Source organism: Ursus americanus, chromosome 9 (assembly GCF_024610735.1).
Source record: "Ursus americanus isolate L20-20 chromosome 9, mUrsAme1.1.p, whole genome shotgun sequence".
Lineage (NCBI taxonomy): Eukaryota > Metazoa > Chordata > Mammalia > Carnivora > Ursidae > Ursus > Ursus americanus.
Genome location: NC_142135.1, coordinates 564,930 through 584,886, shown reverse-complemented (window position 1 = coordinate 584,886; position 19,957 = coordinate 564,930). Strand labels below are relative to the sequence as shown.

General features: G+C 55.7%; 1 protein-coding gene and 1 long non-coding RNA gene across 9 annotated transcripts; one reads left to right on the top strand and one right to left on the bottom strand.

Moving 5' to 3' along the window:
- The first annotated feature begins 174 nt into the window (after window positions 1-174).
- HSF1 (heat shock transcription factor 1) lies at window positions 175-19,408 on the top strand. Of its 8 annotated transcripts, none has more exons than XM_045777360.2 (14): window positions 175-483; window positions 13,940-14,018; window positions 14,354-14,490; window positions 14,811-14,935; window positions 16,163-16,238; window positions 16,312-16,373; window positions 16,495-16,591; window positions 16,679-16,815; window positions 16,900-17,175; window positions 17,574-17,654; window positions 18,466-18,571; window positions 18,643-18,708; window positions 18,799-18,871; window positions 18,953-19,408. In XM_045777360.2, the coding sequence occupies exons 1-14, from the start codon at window positions 367-369 to the stop codon at window positions 19,156-19,158; spliced, it is 1,638 nt and encodes a 545-aa protein (XP_045633316.2). In that variant the 5' UTR covers window positions 175-366; the 3' UTR covers window positions 19,159-19,408. The 8 variants fall into 8 exon arrangements, with proteins under 8 accessions (XP_045633316.2, XP_045633314.2, XP_045633313.2 ...); XM_045777358.2 differs by having other exon boundaries at window positions 13,910-14,018; XM_045777357.2 differs by having other exon boundaries at window positions 13,907-14,018; window positions 18,802-18,871.
- On the bottom strand, window positions 8,985-13,974 carry LOC148109395 (uncharacterized). The gene is made up of 2 exons (XR_015725669.1): window positions 13,851-13,974; window positions 8,985-13,440 (listed from the first exon to the last, which is right to left on the bottom strand). It is a non-coding gene; the product is annotated as an uncharacterized LOC148109395 (long non-coding RNA).
- Window positions 19,409-19,957: the final 549 nt, after the last annotated feature.

Here is a 19,957-nt window from a genome sequence, read left to right as displayed (position 1 = left end):
GCCGCGTGGGAATGGGGGCGGGGCCTGCGGGGTCAGGGGGCGCGGCCGGTCACGCCCCTCCCGGCCCGATTGGTGGGGCGGGGCCAGTATGCGCAGGCGCGCGGCGGCAGAGGCGCGGGAGGCGGGGCGCGGCGGGAGGGGGCGGGCCGGGGCCGGCGTGCGCGCGCCGGGGTGACGCGGGCGGGCGGCGCCGGCGGGAGCGCGCCCGTCGCAAGATGGCTGCGGCCATGCTAGGCCGCGGGGCCGTGTGTGCGCAGCGGGCGGCGGCGGTGGCTCTGCCCCGGCAGCAGTCGCTTCGGCGGCGCTAGCCCGGCCCTCGGCCCCATTTCGAGGTGGTCACCTCCGCCTCTCCCCGCCTAGCCCGGTATGGATCTGCCCGTGGGCCCCGGCGCGGCGGGGCCCAGCAACGTCCCGGCCTTCCTGACCAAGCTGTGGACCCTCGTGAGCGACCCGGACACCGACGCGCTTATCTGCTGGAGCCCGGTGAGGGGCTGGGGCCAGTCCCCGTGAGGGGTGGGATGTGGAGGCAGGAGCTGAGGCTCAGGGTTCGCAGGAAAAGCGTGCGGGGCTCGCTCTTGTTGGCTCCTGCCACGCCAAGTGTCCCTGGGCTGGGAAGGAAGGGCCTCTCCTTCGGTCTTTCGCTAACTGTTGGACAATCGCGGAAGTGTGTCGGTCCTTAGAGCAGTACCCAGTCTCGCTGGCGATCATTATGCCCAGGTGACCCTCTGTATCTTCTCAGATGAGTTACCAGGGTGGTGTGGTCGGCAGCTATTCGGGGAAAATTAGGACGTGGCGCGTGAATTGGAGGGCGTTGCTCTAGTGCAAAGGGGAAAGGAACGAAAACAGAAAGTAAAACGTCATAAAGTTCAGGTTGATCTCGAACCCATGCCCAGAGATACTAGAGCTGAGCTTCCCCAGAGCAGCTTTGTTTTTCATTCCTCACAGGGCGTCTTTATTGAAGTCCCTGTCTTCAGTTGCCTGGCAGCAGGCTTGTTTACAAGGTTTGACCCTGCAAGACCGGACAGCTCCGGTTTTGCCGAGGTAAATCGGAGAGTGTGTCTGGAGTTGAAGATGGGAATCTGCTGTTCCCATCCTGTTATGTGGTGTCTGGGGAAGGCCAAAGTCATACCCCAGGGCTAGCAAATGGGTGACTTGAAGAAAGGCCACCCTGGTCCTGCAGAGCCTGTGGGTGTCTCCAAATATGCTTGACCTTTTGAGGGCCAAAACTCTTGGGTTTCTCAGATTTTTCTAAGCACTTCCCTTTCATGCTCTTAAGCCGTTAGGAATGAAGAAATGTTTAGGTTGAAGTTAACTCTTGGGTTGTCTGTTTGCCCAAGCGCTGCTCTGTCTGAAGACTGGGAGTAAAGAGACTAGGTATCATGCAGCGGTCTTAATGGAGACACTTGTGTTGGTTTCAGTGACTTGCATGTGTGGGCATCTCCATTCCTCAGTGCAGTACCTGTTTTCTCTGGTGACAGGCAAGGGCCCTGAAGAGGAGAAGCATGCTTTCCCACATGCTGCCATGTTACCGCCATCCCTCTTTCCAGACCTCGAATTTTTCTGACCAAAGGAAGTGACCCCACATTTCTGTCTTCCTTTATCTTTCTTCTTCCTCTTTTTCCTTCCCCTAACTTCCAGGAAACACTCTTAACCCAATCGGGGAGGGGCATCAGAGATGCCCTGGGTTATTCCGAGCCTAATCCTGCTAGGGTGATCCATCCCACCTGCTAGGGTGCCCCTTAATCTGCTTGTTTTTTCTGCTTAAAGATTGTGAGGCATGTGGGTGAAGTGTCACCAGCTTACTCTCCAGGACACACAGCCTGTGTTGTGTTCTGGGCAAGTCCTCTGAACAGGAATGGTCAGGCCTGTGACAGCCTTCACTTACAGTGGCTACCCATGAACCCTGTTGGCATGGGGTGGGGGGCAAGAATCGGGTAAGGGAAAAAGGGGATGGGGAGCCGGCTGGAGCATGAGTATTTGATCCTTCCTGGTCTATATGCAGGTCAAGTAGGACATAGTGGTAGGGGCTGACACTAACAATGAATACAGAAACCAAACAGTAGCTCAGCAGTGGAGGGAAACCCTTTCCAGGCTGGGCAGGGGCCTGCAGAGCTGCCCGGCTCAGAGGTAGGAGATGGTCCTGTACCTGTGGTCTCTACCAAAAAAGTCCACACAGGGTCTTCTGCAGACTTATGGCCCAGAGTCTGGCTCTCAGAGGTCTTGGAAAGCTCTATGTCTTTGTTTTTGGTGTCTTCCCCTTTGTGTTGGAAGTTTTCTCACACTTCTGTCAAGAGAAACTCACCACGTTTGACCTAGGGAACAAGGGGCAGTCAGAGGTATGGTGGCTGACTCTCAAGGCTGAGTAAAGTGGGGGAAGGGGTCCAGCCCCAGAAGTCCTCTGGCCAGTGGGTCTGGGTCCGGACAGCGTTGAGCTTCCTCTACCCAGCCTGAGGGACAGACCACAGGTCACTGCCCCAGAGAGCTGTGTTGGCTTACCCTCAAGTCCTCTACAGTTAAAGATTCACTGGGCGTGGCATCTCAGCTGGATAAGCAGGGTCTTTAGAGATGCAGCTGCCCCCCCCAGACAGGTCTTGCAGGACCCTGCAGCTCCCGCTGCGGGGAGGGAACTTGGCCACCAGGAGCACAGCCGAAGGGTGTGCCACAGCTTGCCTGACCTACGGCCTGTACCTCCCACGCCCACTAGGACTGTACATGAATCAGGCCTATCTAGCCTGGGGATTAGGACCAGGTGAGGCCGGGAGGTGCCTGATGGCACAATTTAAGAAGGCACTTATTTTTAAGGCCACTTGGAGGCCAGGGCCTGGAGGGAGGGGGCTCCTTAAATTTTGGCCTTTGGCACCTCTCTGACCCCACCCTCGTCCCAGCCTGATCAGTGCAGTTCTCTTTTCTTTGGGAGCAGAAATGAATCTAATAGGACTGTGTGGAGCAGACATCTAGGAACTGGAGGTCACCAAGGCCGGGGCCCGTCCCAGGTGGCCCTCGTGAGTGCCAGTGGTCAGAGGGTCACTGTGGAGGGGCTGGGTCTCAGGATGGAGAGTCGGGGGCACAGCATTTCCTACAGTTAGGTCATCAGCTGGCCGGGAGACCACTCGAATTGCCCTGGTTGCACCTGTACACTCAGAGCTGGCTGTGGACCATTTCCAGAGCCCCCATGACAGGCAGGGACACTCCTCCCCGCCGACACTGAGAGCCAGGTGAGCCCCCCTCTCCAAGCCTGCTGAGCTTGTTCTCAGACAGCAGGCAGGACCCAGCAGGCCCTCTGGATCCTGCCCTTAGGGATCTGCCAGTTGAGCTAAAATGCGGAAGGAGCACCACAGGTTATCACTCCCCAGTGGCAGGCTGGGCGGCGTGCTACACGTCCTGGAGGCTCCGACGGCTGCAGCTGCCACACGGTAGCCCACCCGCGCTTACTCAGACCTTACCTGCAGCATGAGGCTGAGCCATGTGTATCAGTTCTCCTCCATCCATGGCCATGCAAGGAGGTGACAGCTGAGTCCCAAAGACATCAGAAAACTTAACCAAGAAAGCTGGAGATTGGTTAAACCAGACCTGAATCCACTGTCTTTCTGAGGATGACCAGCTGTTGCTCCCTGACTGCCTTTGCCAGGCACTCCATATTTCCTTGTGGCAGCAGGAGACCCCCACCCATGCCCACAGGGTCAAGACACTGGCCCTACCTGCTTTCTTAGTTAGACTCTAGTCACACTGGGACTAACCAACACTGCGGGTGTTCCGTCAGGATCGTATTTTGGATTTTTACATGAGTCCCCCTCACCCCTTCAGTAGAGATATACACATACACAGACGGACGGACGAGACTGGCAGAGACCTGTAAACAACAGACTCTACGCTGTGGCCTCCCGCCACCCCCCAGGGGGTGAGGTGAGGAGGGGCCCGGGACACATGGGTCTCGGAAGGGGGCTGGAGGTCTGGGCCATGATGGCCGGCTAGAGGGAAGGCAGATGTCCAGAGCATAGCCGTGCGCACCTGACTCCACAGGACCTGTGTGTGCTCAGAAGTCTTTATTTGAGGACCTGGAAGGGGGCAGTGGGACGGACCCACTCTGGAATGTGTGAAGAGCTCCCATCGGGTATCACATGGGGACTAAGCCAGAGTCCTCACACTCCATAGGCCCTGGAGCCTGCAGTTCTGGCTGCAAGCCTCCCTCCCCCTCCCTCTCAGGAGCGGGGAGCTGTCTCACAGGCGGGAGAGGAGGAAGGACAGGCCCCAAATGTTTCCCAGTCCTGGCAGCACAGCAGCTGCCACCACAGACCCCTCCCTTCTTGACCCTGGAAGCCACAGAGTGAGCAGAGTCACCAGCCTGCATATGTTCCCTGGCCTGAGATCCAAGTGCAGGGCACCTGTGTCCAGAGACAAGGAGGGTTGTGTTGGTGCCCGTGGTGCAAGAACTCACTAAAGCTAACTCAAGCAGAAAGAAGAACAGGACATAACGGTGCAAATGGTCTCACACTCAGATAAGGACAACACTAGGGTGGGGGAGGAGGACCTACGTGACCCTCCCTTTCTCGACCAGCCTCACACCTCCTGTCATCTCACTCTGCACCTGGGTTTCTCTGCTTCTGTGGCCACATGGCTCCAGCCACACACCTGCTGCTGCTAATGCCCGTGATCCTGGACCCCAGAGAGTGGTCAGCCAGCCACATTCAGGAGACCAGAGCACATCACACCAGACTAGTCTTTGGATTGACATTTGGGGGACTAAAGTGTTCTGGGCAAATAGTGCAGGTGGTCCCCCTTGTGGAATACAGTGGTTATTAACCCTCTGGGGTCATGGAGCCCTTTGAGAAATACTTGAAGACAGAAACTCTCTCTATAAAAACATACATGCCTGCAGAATTTTGGATTCATTTTAGGTTGTTCCTAGTGCCATCAAAAATAAGGGCAGAGGCTCTAAATTTACAGTCAGACTTGGCAGTTACTAAGAAGTGCATCTCAGGGTACCTGGCTGGCTCAGTGGGTAGAGTGTGCAACTCTTGGTCTCGACGCTGTGAGTTCAAGCCCCACACTGGGTGTAGAGTTTACTTAAAGAAAAGAAGAAGAAAGGAAGGAAGGAAAGAAAAGAAAAAACAAAGAAGTGTGTCTCAGGGTTAGGGAATTGCTCACCAGCCAGCAGCTGGACACTCACTTCTCCCTGCTGCTTCCGTCTTTCTGGTCACAGGCTTTGATTACACGGAAAGAAAAGCTAAGACCACCTCCAGGAATTCCCCAGAGGCAGCAGAGAAGGAGGGGTCTTGAACTATGAGGCAGGGAGATGGAACACTGTGTTCTGTGATGGATTCACCAGGAAACCTTTGAAACTCCTGATGGCCCTTAAGGTCGGGTTTGTAGGACGTATTCAGTGTGGGCTTAACCATTGAACAGTGTTCAGGATTGGAAAACAGGAAGGGCAGGTAAGCCACACAGGTGCCCAGGCTTTCTGCCTGGAGGCGGTTTTCAAACTAACAGCCCAGACTTTGGAAAAGCTAAGGCAGCTAGAGTTTGCAAGGTGTGGTACCAGAGAAGGGAGCTGCACCAAAAAAGCCCAGGAGTCTGCACATGAGCCCCTTTGGGTCTTCAGCAGAATACTGGCTCCACCTGCCCGTAGGCCGAGACCTATGAAGCCAGCCTGAGAACCCTCTAGAAGAACAGCTACTGAGGAGAGCTCGCACAGGGCCCTGAGTTATCTGAATTCTCCCAGCCAGAGCAGAGGAACCATGTTGAACACGCAGAGCATTCAGCAGAAACCAAAAGAGCTACAGCTTGGAAGTAGGACTGAATTAAGAAAGTCTGCCCCAGGGGCGCCTGGGTGGCACAGTCGTTAAGCGTCTGCCTTCAGCTCAGGGCGTGATCCTGGCGTTGCGGGATCGAGTCCCATGTCGGGCTCCTCGGCTGGGAGCCTGCTTCTTCCTCTCCCACTCCCCTGCTGTGTTCCCTCTCTCGCTGGCTGTCTCTCTCTCACATAAATAAATAAAATCTTTAAAAAAAAAAAAAAGAAAGAAAGAAAGTCTGCCCCAAACGCAATGCAATTGAGTTTAAAGAGAGACCTTGAAAGGGTCAGGCTGACCCACACAAAACACTCAGGAGGAAGACCACAAAACCCAGACACAGCATAAAGACCCTCGTGTCCAGGACCCTATCAGAACTAATAGATGAGGGGCGCCTGGGTGGCACAGTCGTTAAGCGTCTGCCTTCGGCTCAGGGCGTGATCCCGGCGTTCTGGGATCAAGCCCCACATCGGGCTCCTCCACTGGGAGCCTGCTTCTTCCTCTCCCACTCCCCCTGCTTGTGTTCCCTCTCTTGCTGGCTCTGTCTCTGTCAAATAAACAAATAAAATCTTAAAAAAAAAAAAAAAAAAGAACTAATAGATGAGCCAATTGGCAGGAGAGTGTGTCCTATGACAAAGAAGGGGAGAGTCACAGCAGTGTTCCCAGGGGTGATGGGCACTAGCCAACAAAGACATTGAAACAATTGTGAAACTATTCTGAGTGCCCCCAGAAGTGAAGCAAACCCATGAAGGCAGAGAATAACACGTGAGTGGAGCAGGTCTCCCGTGCAGGAGAGTTCCACATCGTTGTGTAGACCCCTCAGGGAGGTGCCCCGTACCTCCTCCTGTGTATGTGTGGGCTACACGTAGTGACTTTCTTCCGAGAAGCACAGAGTGGGAAGGGGGGGGCGACTACAGTGGGGACATCTGAGAGACATGGTCTCCTAGTGTGCGTCCTTGCCATGACCTGATAAGAAGGGCACGTAACCTCTGTGGTCTTCCTCCAAAAACTTGTATAACCTCAACTAGTCATGAGGAAAAGACACAGGACAAATCCAAATTGAGGGACATGCTACAAAATACCAAACCAGTACTCCTCAAAACTCAAGGTCAAGAGAAACTGGGAAAGTCCAAGAGACTGTCCCAGCCAAGAGGAATGTTAAGGAAACATAGCAGCTAAATGGAATGTAATCCCGTGGATGATGTCCTGGGACAGAAGAACAGAAGATAAAAACTAAGGGAGTCTGAATACAACAGGGACTTTGGTCAATAACAACAGATACGCCCCCTTCTTCGAAAGTTCATGTTATGCCATCTTGCTTTTACAGAAGACCTGCATTAGCACCTGTTTTAGCTAACCGAAAGAAATCCAGAGAGGACTTTAATTGTTTGAAAAGTGAAACGCGAAAGTTGCGTTCAGCGTTTACTTTGCGGCGAGCCGTCGCAGAGGCAGCACGTGTTCCCTGCGCAGGGGCCCACGCCAAGCTCCTTCCTCAGGGGCTGCGTTCCCCACCTCAGCACGAAGCTGCCAGAGCCGCGCGCTGCGTCTGAGAATCTGGGGTGTATCTCAACTTCGTTTGTGCACCCATTTGCAAGGTGTGCTCTGAGGTATCAGAAAAGCCTAAGAGAGATTAGTTTTGGGATTTTTCCATATTAATTAACGGTAATTCTTTGCTCTATGAATTTCGGCTTACAAAAGATTTCCTAGGAACACTGTACATTCAGAGCACAGGGGAAGCCTGTTTATTGACAAGTACACAATGTTAATAATAGTGTGTGGGTGTGTGAGAACTCGTACTATCTTCCCAACTTTCCTGTAAATGTAACGTTACTGTAAACTTCAAAGCTTCTTTGTATAAGTCACTGCAGGGGATTAACAGCAGATCAGATCCTGCAGAAGAAAAGATCACTGAATCAGAGTAACTGTAGAAAGTCTTCCTAGTGATGTGCAGAGAAAACCAGACTGGAAACGGGGAGCGGAGCCTCGTGGGGACAGTGTCACACAACCTGACACACAAGCGAGGTTCCAGAATGAAGAAGGAGGGAATGCTTAGACAGAGCCATCCAATTTTTTGGAAAACTGTGAACCCACAGATCCAAGACTTGTAAGAACAAAAAAGCACGAAGGAGGATAAGCACAAAAAAACAAACCAGGGCATCTCACCGTCAAATTGCTAAAAACAGGTGGTGAAGAGAAAACCTTAAAAGCAGCCAAAAAAAGAAAGAATTGCACAGAAAGGGACACAGACCAGTGCTGACCTCTCCTCAGCAGCTCTGAGGCCTGAGGCTGGAAGGGAGCTCCATAGATGGGGGTCCGGTCAGCATGCGAGCTCAGTGTAACTCCCCTCAGCAATATGGACGGAGAAGAAAAACCAAATGACCATCTCCACAGAGTAAGGAAGACATGGGGCAAACTAAACATCCACTTCATGATAGAAGCTCAGCAGACTAGGAAAGGGAATTCCTCAGTCCAGTTGAAAGCCCCTGCAAAACCCTACAAGTAGCATTGTACTTGAAGGCGACAAAGCAGGTACTTCCCCAGCGCTGGCAGAGAAGGCCAGGATGTCTGCTTTACCACTGCTCTTTAACAATGCGTGTATTCCCCTGGTCAAGTAATGTGGCAAATAAGTAAATTAGAGGCTGAAAAATTGGAAGGCAAGATGTCGAACAGTCTCCGTTTATAGAAAACATTGTCATTGACTTACAAAGTCCCAAGGAATCTCCCAAAAAAATGTTACTAGAATAAATGAGTTTAGTGAGGCCACAGGATTCAAGGTTAGTGTGCAAAAACATTCTATTTCTACACACTAGCAGTGAACTTTTGAAAATGGAAGTATTTACAATAGCTTCAAAAAAACAAAGAGGTGCCTGGGTGACTCAGTCAGTTGAGCGTCTCTTTTTTTTTTTTTTTTAAGATTTTTTATTTATTTATTTGACAGAGAGAGAGGCAGTGAGAGAGGGAACACAAGCAGGGGGAGCGGGAGAGGGAGAAGCAGGCTTCCCGCTGAGCAGGGAGCCTGACCCAGGGTTCAACCCCAGCACTCTGGGATCATGACCTGAACCAAATGCAGTCACTTAACCAACTGAGTCACCCAGGTTCCCCAGTCAATCATCTTTCTTTCTTTCTTTCTTTCTTTCTTTCTTTCTTTCTTTCTTTCTTTCCTTCCTTCCTTCCTTCCTTCCTTCCTTCCTTCCTTCCTTCTTTCTTTCTTTCTTTCTTTCTTTCTTTCTTTCTTTCTTTCTTTCTTTCTTTCTTTCAGATTTTATGTATTTGAGAAAGAGAGAGAGCACAAGCAGGGGGGAGGAGCAGAGGGAGAAGCAGACTCCCGCTGAGCAGGGAGCCTGATGCGGACTCAGCCCCAGGACCCTGGGATCATGACCTGAGCCGAAGGCAGACGCTTAAATGACTGAGCCACCTGCCAGGTGCCCAATCAATTGCATTTCTAATGAAAGATAGGAAATTCATGTTTCTTTAAAACATAATTTACAACTGTTCAGGGGCAAAAAAAAGAGTACTTAAGGAGAAGACTGGTAAAACATGCAGGGATTTTAATGTCAAAACTGTAGAATTATGAAAACACTTATGAAAGAAAGCGAAGTTGACCTAAGTAAATGGAATGGCATACCATTTTATGGATTTTTTTAAAAGCAAATTTGGGAAGTTTTCAGGCCTTGTTTCTTTGAATATTTGTTCCGGCCCTTTCTCCTCGTGGTGCTCCGTCCACACACGTGTCGGTGCAGCTAACGCTGTCCCATGTGTTTTTGCGGCTCCTTTCGTTTTTCTTTCCTGTTTTCTCTCTGTTCTTGTGCTCTCAGGATCGCCATCAGTCCGTTGTCAGATTTGCTGATTCTTTCTCTGCCAGTTCACATCTGCTGTTGAGCCATTCTAGTAGATTCCTTGTTTTGGCGGTTGTACTTTGGAACTCTGTGGTTACTCTCCCTTTGCTGAGGCACTGCCACTCATCTTCCTTGCCTTTAGCATTCCCTTTAATTCTCTAAACATACTGATAACGTGTTGTTTGAAGTCTTGGTGGGATCTGAGACCTTGTCTCTCTCAGGCCGTTTCTGTTGTTTTTCTCTTTTCTCCTGGGCGGGAGCCATACTTTGTTGCTGCTTTACGTGTCTCATTTTGTTGAAAAAGCACGTTTTAGGGACTGCAGTACTCTGCATGACCCCGCACCCAGCCACCCCGTGCTCGTGTTGGGCGTTTGCTGGCTTGTAGGTTATGTCGGCGAGGTTCCTCTCCTTGCTGTCTGTGTGAGCTTCCTGCCTCGTAGAGCATTACACCCAGACTGTCAGCTCGGTAGTTACGGCCTGATCGTTGTGACGGCCTCAGCAGTGCCCCAGGGAACACTGTGGAACAGTCTGGTCCAATTACGCTCAGGCAGTGGCGGCCCGTAAGGTTTGGCTGAGGTTTGCTCTGACCTGGGAGGGCTCCTAGCTGTGTCTCTGCTGTGTGGACAAGCTGGCGTGGTTGCGCTTGTTTCTGTCCTTTTGTTTTTCTTTCTTTCTTTTAAGATTTATTTATCAGAGGGGAGGCGTGCGTGCATGCCTGCTCGAGCTGGGGAGGGACAGAGGGAGAGGGAGAGAATCTCAAGCAGACTCCCCGCTGAGCAGTCACCCAGGTGCCCCTCGAGCTTGTTACTCTTAGACTAGAGTGCTGCTGTTTTCGAAAGCAGCCTTAGGCTTCAACTTTCCTGCACTTTGTTTCACATGAAGTGAGTTTGCTTGGGGAGACCTTCAGAGCTCTCTTTTCTCTGGATGGCCTCTCTCCTGGGGAACTCTCGGAGCCACTGCTCTGGGCCCTGGGCAGGGCAGTGGCCTCTCCCAGCATGCATGCTGTACCTCCATGCTAACTGGAGTGGGAGCAGTCGGGCTCAGTACGCTCAGCCTGCCATCCGTGGGGTACAGCCTGCATTATACGGATGGGGCAAAATGGAGAAGCCCCCCCCCCCACCTCTTGGTTGCAATCACCAGGAATTTAGCCTTTTGACCTAGACAGCATGAGAAATGCTGGTGGCCCTCCCCTCTCAGTGAGATACAGTAAGCCTTGATTGGAACCGGGGGAGAGGAGCCCCCATCTTCCTGGCCACGCCCTCCCAGAGTGTAGCGTCAGTCAAGGTGAACTGGAGTGCGGAGGGAGCAGCTGGTGGCTCGGATGTTTCAGGCTCACTCTTCCTACATAGTTTCAGTAGGTTTTCTTGAATAAATGTTTTCATTTCTTGTATGCTTTTAGGACAGTTTCCAGCGACTTTAAATGATTTAAATAAGCTTGGTTTTGGGGCGCCTGGGTGGCACAGCGGTTAAGCGTCTGCCTTCGGCTCAGGGCGTGATCCCGGCGTTCCGGAATCGAGTCCCACATCGGGCTCCTCCGCTATGAGCCTGCTTCTTCCTCTCCCACTCCCCTGCTATGTTCCCTCTCTCACTGGCTGTCTCTGTCACATAAATAAATAAAAATCTTTTAAAAAAAAAATGATTTAAATAAGCTTGGTTTGTTTCACTGGGGAGTGGTTCAGTGGAGCTCCTCATGTTGACATCCCAGAAGGGGAGATTGCTCCTTCCTTTTCAAAGGGTGGTTGTGCTGGATATAGAATTCTTGGTTGACGGGGTTTTTTCTTTCAGCCCCTTTAAATGTCATCCCCCTGCCTTCTGGCCTCCATGGTTCCTGATGGGAAATCAGCTATTAACCTTCCTAAGGCTCCCTTGTACATGATGAGTCTGTCCGACCTTGTTGCTTTCAGAATTCTCTCTGGGTCTTTTCATCCTGCAGTTTGATTATGAAGTATCTAGATGTGAGTCTCTCTAAGTTTATCCTGCTTGGAGTTTGTTTGGCTTCCTGGACATTTTTCATCAAATTTGGGGAGTTTTTAGCCATTATTCCTTCTCTCCTCTCCTCTGCTGCTGGGACTCCCATTATGCATAAGCCGGTGTTTGTAGTATCCACAGTCTCTGAGACTCTGTCCGTTTTTCTTTACTGTTTTCTCTTTCTGTTTCTCAGGCTGGATAATCCCAGTCTTGAGCTAGTCTTGACCTATCCTCGTGTTTGCTGATTCCTTCTTGTCTGTGCTCAGATCTGCTCTCAAGCCCATGTAGTGAGTTTTAGGTCTGAGTCGTTAAACTTTCTAACTCCAGAATTCTGATTTGGTTCATTTTTATGATTTTTATCTTTATTGATATTCTTTATTCTGTGAGATATTCTCATGCTTTCATTTATTTCTTTAGATGCAGTTTCATTTTAGTCTTTGAACATATTTGAAATAGCCGATTTAAAGTCTTTGTGAAATAAATCCAACTTCTAAGCTTCCTTAGGGATGGTTTCAATTAATTGCTTTTTTTCCAGTGTATGGGCTGGACCTTGTTTCTTTGCATGTCTCTTTTTTATTGAAAAAGGGACTTTCAGTTAATATAATGTGGTGCATGTTAGGTTCTGAACATCAGCTTCTCCTCCTTCCCCAGGGCTGTTGTTATCACTTGTAGTTGTTGGGGTTCCTTTGTCTTGTGACTTTTCTGAACGAATTCTGGACAGTTTATGGTCTTCATTGTTTGTGCCCACTGGGGTCTTTCCTTGGTTAGCGTCATAGTCAGGTAGCAAGCGGGGCAGAAATGTCCTTTAATGCCTGGAATTCATAGCTGCCCCATTCTTTGCTGGGGCTCAATGTATCGGGGTGCACCTTCAGCGCTCAGCTGGTCAGTTGGTATCTCTACTTCTTCCTGTGTTTGCTGCTGATGCAGACAGAGCCTTGAAGTCAGCCAGAGGTGCAAGCTTAGGGCCCGTTCAGGTCTTATCCTGATTCTCCACACAGCCCTGTACATGCATGTGACTTCTGGTTCCCAGGAATATTTTGGAGCTTTTCAAAGCCTCTCTCGATATCTCATTTCCCCAGCTCTTTCTTTTAAGTTTTCTGGTTAGCCTTTTTTTTTTTTTGCCTTAACTGTTCTCCTCTGCCTTAGCCAACTACACAGTTTCAAAATTCTCTCTTGGTGTTATCAACAAACATCCCCAGGGAAAAGGCTTTTATACTGGGAGAGTTTTGGGTCAAATCAAGCAAAGACACCTTTGCAAGTGGAATCTCCCAGCTGTCAGACCAATAAAATAGGAATTCTCTGGGAGTGGGGCTGTGAAGGAGCCCCAGCCCCGTGGTCACCCCGGTGGCTGCCAGGGTGCTGGGTTCTGTGATTTCAGCTGCTGGTTTTCACGGCTGCAGGAGGGGAAGTGGGAGGAGGGCAAGTCAAAAGCCCGCAGTACTCTCGGATCTTACTGCGAGCGAGCCATTGTTCTCGAGTAAATGCTCCCCATGTTGCTGTAGTCCTTTGACTGATGTTCAGAGTTCTGGAAAAGTGTACACTAACATTGTTGCCAGTGTTCTTACCGCTGCTCTGGAGAAGAGTTTTCGGAGGTCCTTCCTGCACCTCCTCCACTCCTCACGTGCTTACATCTGAGCTCCTTCTCACATGCACACACACGTGTACCGGCCAGCCCCCAGCTCTCATCTGGCACCCGGGCTCCTCTCTGGCTACTCGCGCTCCTTACCTTTAGCGCCCTCTCTGACGGGGGGAAGCCGTGCCCAGGGTCCCTTGTAGACTCACACTCCCCCGGCCCAGGCTCCCCTCACCACACTGTCTCTGCTCGAGGACCCTGACCCTCCTGGTAGCTCCTGGATTTAGGTCAGAAAGAAGATGGAGGAAGAGTAGTGTAGACTGTGTCGGGGTCTCTGTGTCTCGTCTCAGACACCCACAGAGGAACGGACTTGTGCTTCTGAACACAGTCATGTTTCCCTCCAGAGCGACTCAAGTCAGGCTCCCCTTCTCTTGGCCGCCTCACTTTGGGGTCTTAGCTGCTCTTGGGGGAAATGTGCTGATGAAAGTGAAAACAAGATCCCTGAAGACTGGGTCTGAAATGCTGTGTGTTTGGGGAACCTCTGGAACGCTGGGGCAGGGCTTCCCGACTGTGATGGGGCCCCTCATCGCTCTGGCCGTGAGGGGCAGAGAGACCAGGCTCGTTTGGCCAATGGTCACCGCCACCACCACCCCCCCCCCGCCACGGCTGGGAATGTGGGCTGCCCACCTCTCAGGGCGAGCCTCCCTCGCCGGCGGCACGTGACTCTGCAGCGTGTCTCCCAGCAGAGCGGGAACAGCTTCCACGTGTTCGACCAGGGCCAGTTTGCCAAGGAGGTGCTGCCCAAGTACTTCAAGCACAACAACATGGCCAGCTTCGTGCGGCAGCTCAACATGTGTGAGTACCCAGCCCTCCCGGCGCGGGCAGGGGTGCGGGGCCGCCGCCACAGAGGCCCCGAGCCACAGCTTCCCATAGCCGGGCGGCCAGGGTCCTGCGGGCCTGAACCCACAGTCCTCAGGGAAGCGTTTGTGAAGCCCCAGCCGGGACACAGCCATGTGGTGGGGAGGGCTTGTCGTCTGGGGACGTGGGGTCTCCCTTAGAGCCAGAGCCACGCCAGGCAGAGCCCTCCTCTGGGACCCTCCCGATGTCCCTCAGCGGGCAGCGGCCGGGCTGTCGTTGGGGGTCTGGTCCCCAGCCCTGAGGCAGAGCGGCCCCCGCCCCGTCATACGCAGACGGCTTCCGGAAGGTGGTCCACATTGAGCAGGGTGGCTTGGTCAAGCCAGAGAGGGACGACACTGAGTTCCAGCACCCGTGCTTCCTGCGTGGCCAGGAGCAGCTCCTCGAGAACATCAAGAGGAAAGTGACCAGTGTGAGTAGCCAGCCTCCCTCTCTCTGCCTCCTCAGACCTTCCTCCAGGCTATGCGGGGATGCAGCGTCCACTCACTGTCCTGCTGGGCCTGCCCACCGCTGAGGGCAGCTCGGCGGCTGCCTGCTGGCCTGGCCTGGCTACGCCAAGCCCTTTTCTTGATGGGCCCTCCCCTCCCTGCTTGTGCGTCTTGGACCCCCCTGGCCTGATCCCCGATCAGCCACCACAGTGAAGGCCGCTCTGCAGACCGCCAGCCCCTCGGCCTTGGTGCCGTGTCCCGGGGGTGGGGGGCATCTCAGTGACCGTTCCCCCTGGGAACCCAGGTATCCACTATGAAGAATGAGGACATAAAGATTCGCCAGGACAGTGTCACCAAGCTGCTGACCGACGTGCAGCTCATGAAGGGGAAGCAGGAGAGCATGGACTCCAAACTCCTGGCCATGAAGCAGTAGGTTGCATGCAGCCAGTGCTGCGGGCATCTGGGCGGGCAGATGGCAGGATGGGGGGCCCCACAGATGCAGCCTGGGGAAGGAGCAGGCAGGAGAGGGGCAGGCCTGGGAGCTGGCCACTGCCTCCCGGGGCCTCTTCCCACCAGCCCCGCCTCCCACAGTTGGTGACACAGGCACCCGAGCCTTCTGCTCTCCAAATGTAGAATCAGGTTTGGACTTGTGCTCACTCCCTGGGAGACAGGGTCCAACCACTGGGGGGTCTTCACGGCCCTCGCGGTGCTGGCTCTGCCACTGGTCCCCACCACTCCTGGGGCATGTTTGGCTACCACGCAACTAGCCCTGTGCTCCCATCTTCAACCAGGACCCCCAGGAAGGCTGGCTTGGGCCTTTTCCTGTGTACTTGGGGGCTCTGAGGACCTCAGAAACCATAGGCTAGGGTGGTTGTCCTCAGCTCAGCCTGTGTGGCCTCAGATCCTCTCAGGGGGCAGGTCCTCATGACTCCAGTGCCATAGAACAGGCTCCTGGACTCTGACTGTCCTCACACTGGGGTGCAGCAGAAGCCACTGGTTACATGACACCTGGACATGGGGGCCAGGCGAACCTGGCCTTCCAGGACATGGGTACCTCTCAAGGTGAGGCCGGGGGGGTCAATTCCATGTCAATGAGATGTTCAGGGGGCTGGCTCATTAGAAGGGCAGGCCATGGCCTGCTCACAGCCCTGCTCGCCCAGTTGGGAAGATGGTGCTCAGGTGGCCCTTCCCACCCCTTAAAGTCACCTCTGAGCCATTTCCAGGCCTGGTGAGGGGCTCCGAGCCCCCCCCCCCAAAGGCATAGGATGACCCCCATAGGCCTCTGGGCTGCACTGCAACTCTGGCCTTCCCTCCTCTCTACGGTTCAGTGGGGGCAGAGATGGCTGGGGGCGGGGGGGGGGGGGCAAGGGTCTGCCACCTCAGTGTGTCCAGGACCCCGCAGTATACCCAGCATGCCCAGCCCCTTCCTTAGGAGCCCCTCCCAACTGACGCCCCGTCTGATGGCGTCTGTATGTCCTTCCCCGGCGGCGTGGCAGAGCACAGAGGGGCCGTGGTGCCAGCAAGCCCTGGTCTCACCCCAGCCCTGTTACAGCCAGGCTCCCAGCAACCTGCAGGCACCCACACCCCAGACCCTACACCTGCCCAGGGCGGGGGAGGGGGGCGCGGGGGCATCTGACCACGCCTGGTGTGTTCCAGTGAGAACGAGGCCCTGTGGAGGGAGGTGGCCAGCCTGCGGCAGAAGCACGCCCAGCAGCAGAAGGTCGTCAACAAGGTGCGCGGCGGGCCTGGGGGGGCGCCTGCTGGGTCCCATCGTTGCCCGACTGACTGTGCCTTTCCGCCCACAGCTCATCCAGTTCCTCATCTCACTGGTGCAGTCGAACCGGATCCTGGGGGTGAAGAGGAAAATGTGAGGCGTGGGGGGTGCCTGTTCCTCAGCACGGGACCCCGGGCCACCCTGTCTCCTCTTGGCTGAGTCCTGGGTGGCCGAGGCCCGGGGGAGGCCCCTGACCCCGCCTCTCCCCCCTTAGCCCCCTGATGCTGAACGACAGCAGTCCGGCACATTCCATGCCCAAGTACGGCCGGCAGTACTCCCTGGAGCACATCCATGGCTCGGGCCCCTACTCGGTGAGCACACGGTGCGGCAGGGCTGGCCGGGGCAGGGCAGGCGCTGCTGCAGCTCCTGCCACACAGGTCACCTCCCTTTGATGGCAGGCTCCTTCCCCGGCCTACAGCAGCTCCAGCCTCTACTCCCCAGATGCCGTTGCCAGCTCCGGACCCATCATCTCTGACATCACCGAACTGGCCCCCAGCAGTCCCTTGGCCTCCCCAGGCGGAAGCGTGGACGAGAGGTGGGGGCCACGTCATCCTCCCAACCGTCGGGAGAAGGGGGGCCCACAGAGGCAGCGACTGACGTGTGTACTCCCCGTGCGCAGGCCACTGTCCGGCAGCCCCCTGGTACGCGTCAAGGAGGAGCCCCCCAGCCCTCCTCGGAGCCCCCGGGTGGAGGAGGCCAGTCCTGGACACCCATCCTCTGTCGTGGAGATACCCTTGTCCCCAACCGCCCTCATTGACTCCATCCTGCGGGAAAGCGAGCCTGCCCCCACCACCCCGGCCACACCCCTCACGGATGCAGGGGGCCGCCACCCCTCACCCTCGCCCCCACCTGCCTCGGCCCCTGAGAAGTGCCTCAGCGTAGCCTGCCTGGACAAGTGAGTGCCACCCCACCCACCTCCACCGCAGCCTCTGGAAGCACAGCCAGGCCTCTACCAGGACCGTCCTGGAGGGGCTGGTACAGGGTGGTCATCAGGCTGTGGGCAGAGGGGTCACTGGGGGAGGCGCCAGCAGACCTGGCCCTGAGCTCAGAGCTTGCTTGTCCCACGTCCCCATTGCCTCAGGAGCCAAGGGTGTGTGGCCTTGCAGGCCTGTCCCACCTGCTCTCTGAGCCACTGTGGCTGCTGCGGTCACCCCTTCTTGTAACAGGCCACTACCCTGTCCTGCTGCCCAGCAGAGGGCTTGCCCCAGAGGCCAGGCGAGCAAGGGCGGGGGGGCATGGAGTCCACCTGGCCCCCACCTGCAATCGGGGGGCTCTTGTCTTTGTATCTTGCAGTTTGGCTCGCGCTCCACAGATGTCTGGGGTCGCCCGCCTCTTCCCCTGCCCCTCCTCTCTGCATGGCCGAGTCCAGCCAGGGTTAGCGCCGTCCCCACTGGGGAGGGAGGAGGGCTCCACCAGAGCTCAGGCCCCTCCCCAGCCTCGGACCAGACCCTGGCCTGGCCATGAGCATTGGCCCTGCCTGGTGAACAGGCGTCCTGGGCCCTCTGCGGCAGGGAGCAGCCCCCTACCCACCCCAGGCTCTGGGGCCCAGGCCAGTGCCCCAGGTCACTGACTGACAGAGCTGGGCCTCCCAGCCTGGCAGCTGCCACCCATGCGGCCAGGGTCCTGGCTACTGTGCTGACCCGCTTCCTCTCAGGGCAGGGCTGAGCCCCGCGGACACCTCCCAGAGCCAGCCTGGCCACCCGTCCAGTGGTACAGGTCCGCCAGGTGGCCCAGGGCCTTCTTGGCCACCGCCTCCAGACCCAGGCCTCTTTCCCGGCATGCACCAGGGCAGAGACCGGCCCTCCATACCCTGAGCACAGTTCCCTCTCCCCATCCCTACACTCTTCCGACATAAAGGCAAGATCTTGTCAAGCCTGAAAAACTGTCCCCAGCCCATCCTGAGCGCTTAACCCCTCCTGGGCCCCCCCCCCGCCATCTTGGCCCTGCCCAAAGTGCTGCCGAAGGCCTTACTAGGCCTCACAGTGACAGGACTGGCCGGCATGGCCTGAGCTATCCTCCCACACACGTCCCCTGGGCCCATACTGGGTGCGTGATGGGGCCCCAGCGGGGTGGGATGTAGCCAAGGGCAGCCCCTCTCTGGCTGGTGTGTGTGAGCACCGGCAGGAAGGCATCTGGTTGGGGGTGCCGAGAGCTCCACTTGACCTGCCCCTTCCACTCTGGCTAGGACTGAGCTCAGTGACCACTTGGACGCCATGGACTCCAACCTGGACAACCTGCAGACCATGCTGACGAGCCACGGCTTCAGTGTGGACACGAGCGCCCTGCTGGATGTGAGTGCCTCCCCGCCCCCACCCCGCTCACAGCCCGTGGGCACAGCCTGACTGCCCTCCCTTTCCCACAGCTGTTCAGCCCCTCGGTGACCGTGCCCGACATGAGCCTGCCCGACCTTGACAGCAGCCTGGCCAGCGTGCGTAGGCAGGGCGGGGACAGTGGGGGGATGGGGTGGGGGTGGGAGGGGCGTGAGCGGGAACCCTCACTCTGCCCCCTCCTGCCCCAGCAGATCCAGGAGCTCCTCTCTCCCCAGGAGCCGCCCAGGCCCCTTGAGGCAGAGAATAGCAGCCCCGACTCAGGTGAGCCAAGCCCTGAGCCTCTGCCCTGCCCTTCCCCAGCTTCCCCACCCGCCAGTGCCCTGACCCAGCCCCCACCCCCAGGGAAGCAGCTGGTGCACTACACGGCGCAACCCCTGTTCTTGGTGGACCCGGGCTCCGTGGATATGGGAAGCAGCGACCTGCCCGTGCTGTTCGAGCTGGGGGAGGGTTCCTACTTCTCGGAGGGGGACGACTACACAGATGACCCCACCATCTCCCTGCTGACGGGCTCTGAGCCCTCCAAAGCCAAGGACCCCACTGTCTCCTAGAGGCCCCAGGAGGAAGGCTGGCTAAGGGGCTAGGCGTGGACCCCGGTCAGCAGCGAGGGCCCCGGCCCTGTGTGCCACGGCTTGCTCGAGGCTTTACAGCCACGCTGGGACTGACCAGCACTGCAGGAGTTCAGTCAGGATTGTATTTTGGATTTTTACATGAGTCCCCCTCACCCCTCAGTAGAGATATACACATACCCAGACAGACGGACGGACGAGACTGGCAGAGACCTATAAACAACAGACTCTACACTGTGGCCTCCCGCGTCTGTTTCCTCCTGCCACCCCCCAGGGGGTGAGGTGAGGAGGGGCCTGGGACACACGGGTCTCGGAAGGGGGCTGGAGGTCTGGGCCATGATGGCCTCCTAGAGGGAAGGCAGATGTCCAGAGCATAGCCGTGCGCACCTGACTCCACAGGACCTGTGTGTGCTCAGAAGTCTTTATTTGAGGACCTGGAAGGGGGCAGTGGGACGGACCCACAGGAATGCCCTTCCCAAGAGCTCCCCACAAGGGGGCCAGGTGGAGCACGAAGGGGCGTGCTGTACGGCTCTTGCTGTTCGAGCATCCCTGCTTGTCACGCATTCTCAAGGCACTGGGCTGGTTTGGGAGCCGGGGAAGGGTGGGGAGGTGACAGACCAGAGCGGCCTGATGCTCTGTGCCCCCAAGCATCCATACACCACTCACCATCCCTGGCAGGGGCCAGAGAGACAGACACTGCCTCCACCCTGGGATCCAGAGGGTATCATCCCCCAGGGAGCCCCTCTTCTCCCCCCAACTCCACCATGGCCAGAGGAGGTGA

Bases quoted from the DNA above. Each gene is read 5' to 3' on its own strand.
- HSF1 (XM_045777356.2), top strand. From the start codon at position 367: ATGGATCTGCCCGTGGGCCCCGGCGCGGCGGGGCCCAGCAACGTCCCG. The intron at 14,019-14,353 runs GTGAGTACCCAG...CGTCATACGCAG, and splicing joins CGTGCGGCAGCTCAACATGT to ACGGCTTCCGGAAGGTGGTC. The intron at 16,374-16,494 runs GTGAGGCGTGGG...CTCCCCCCTTAG, and splicing joins CTGGGGGTGAAGAGGAAAAT to CCCCCTGATGCTGAACGACA.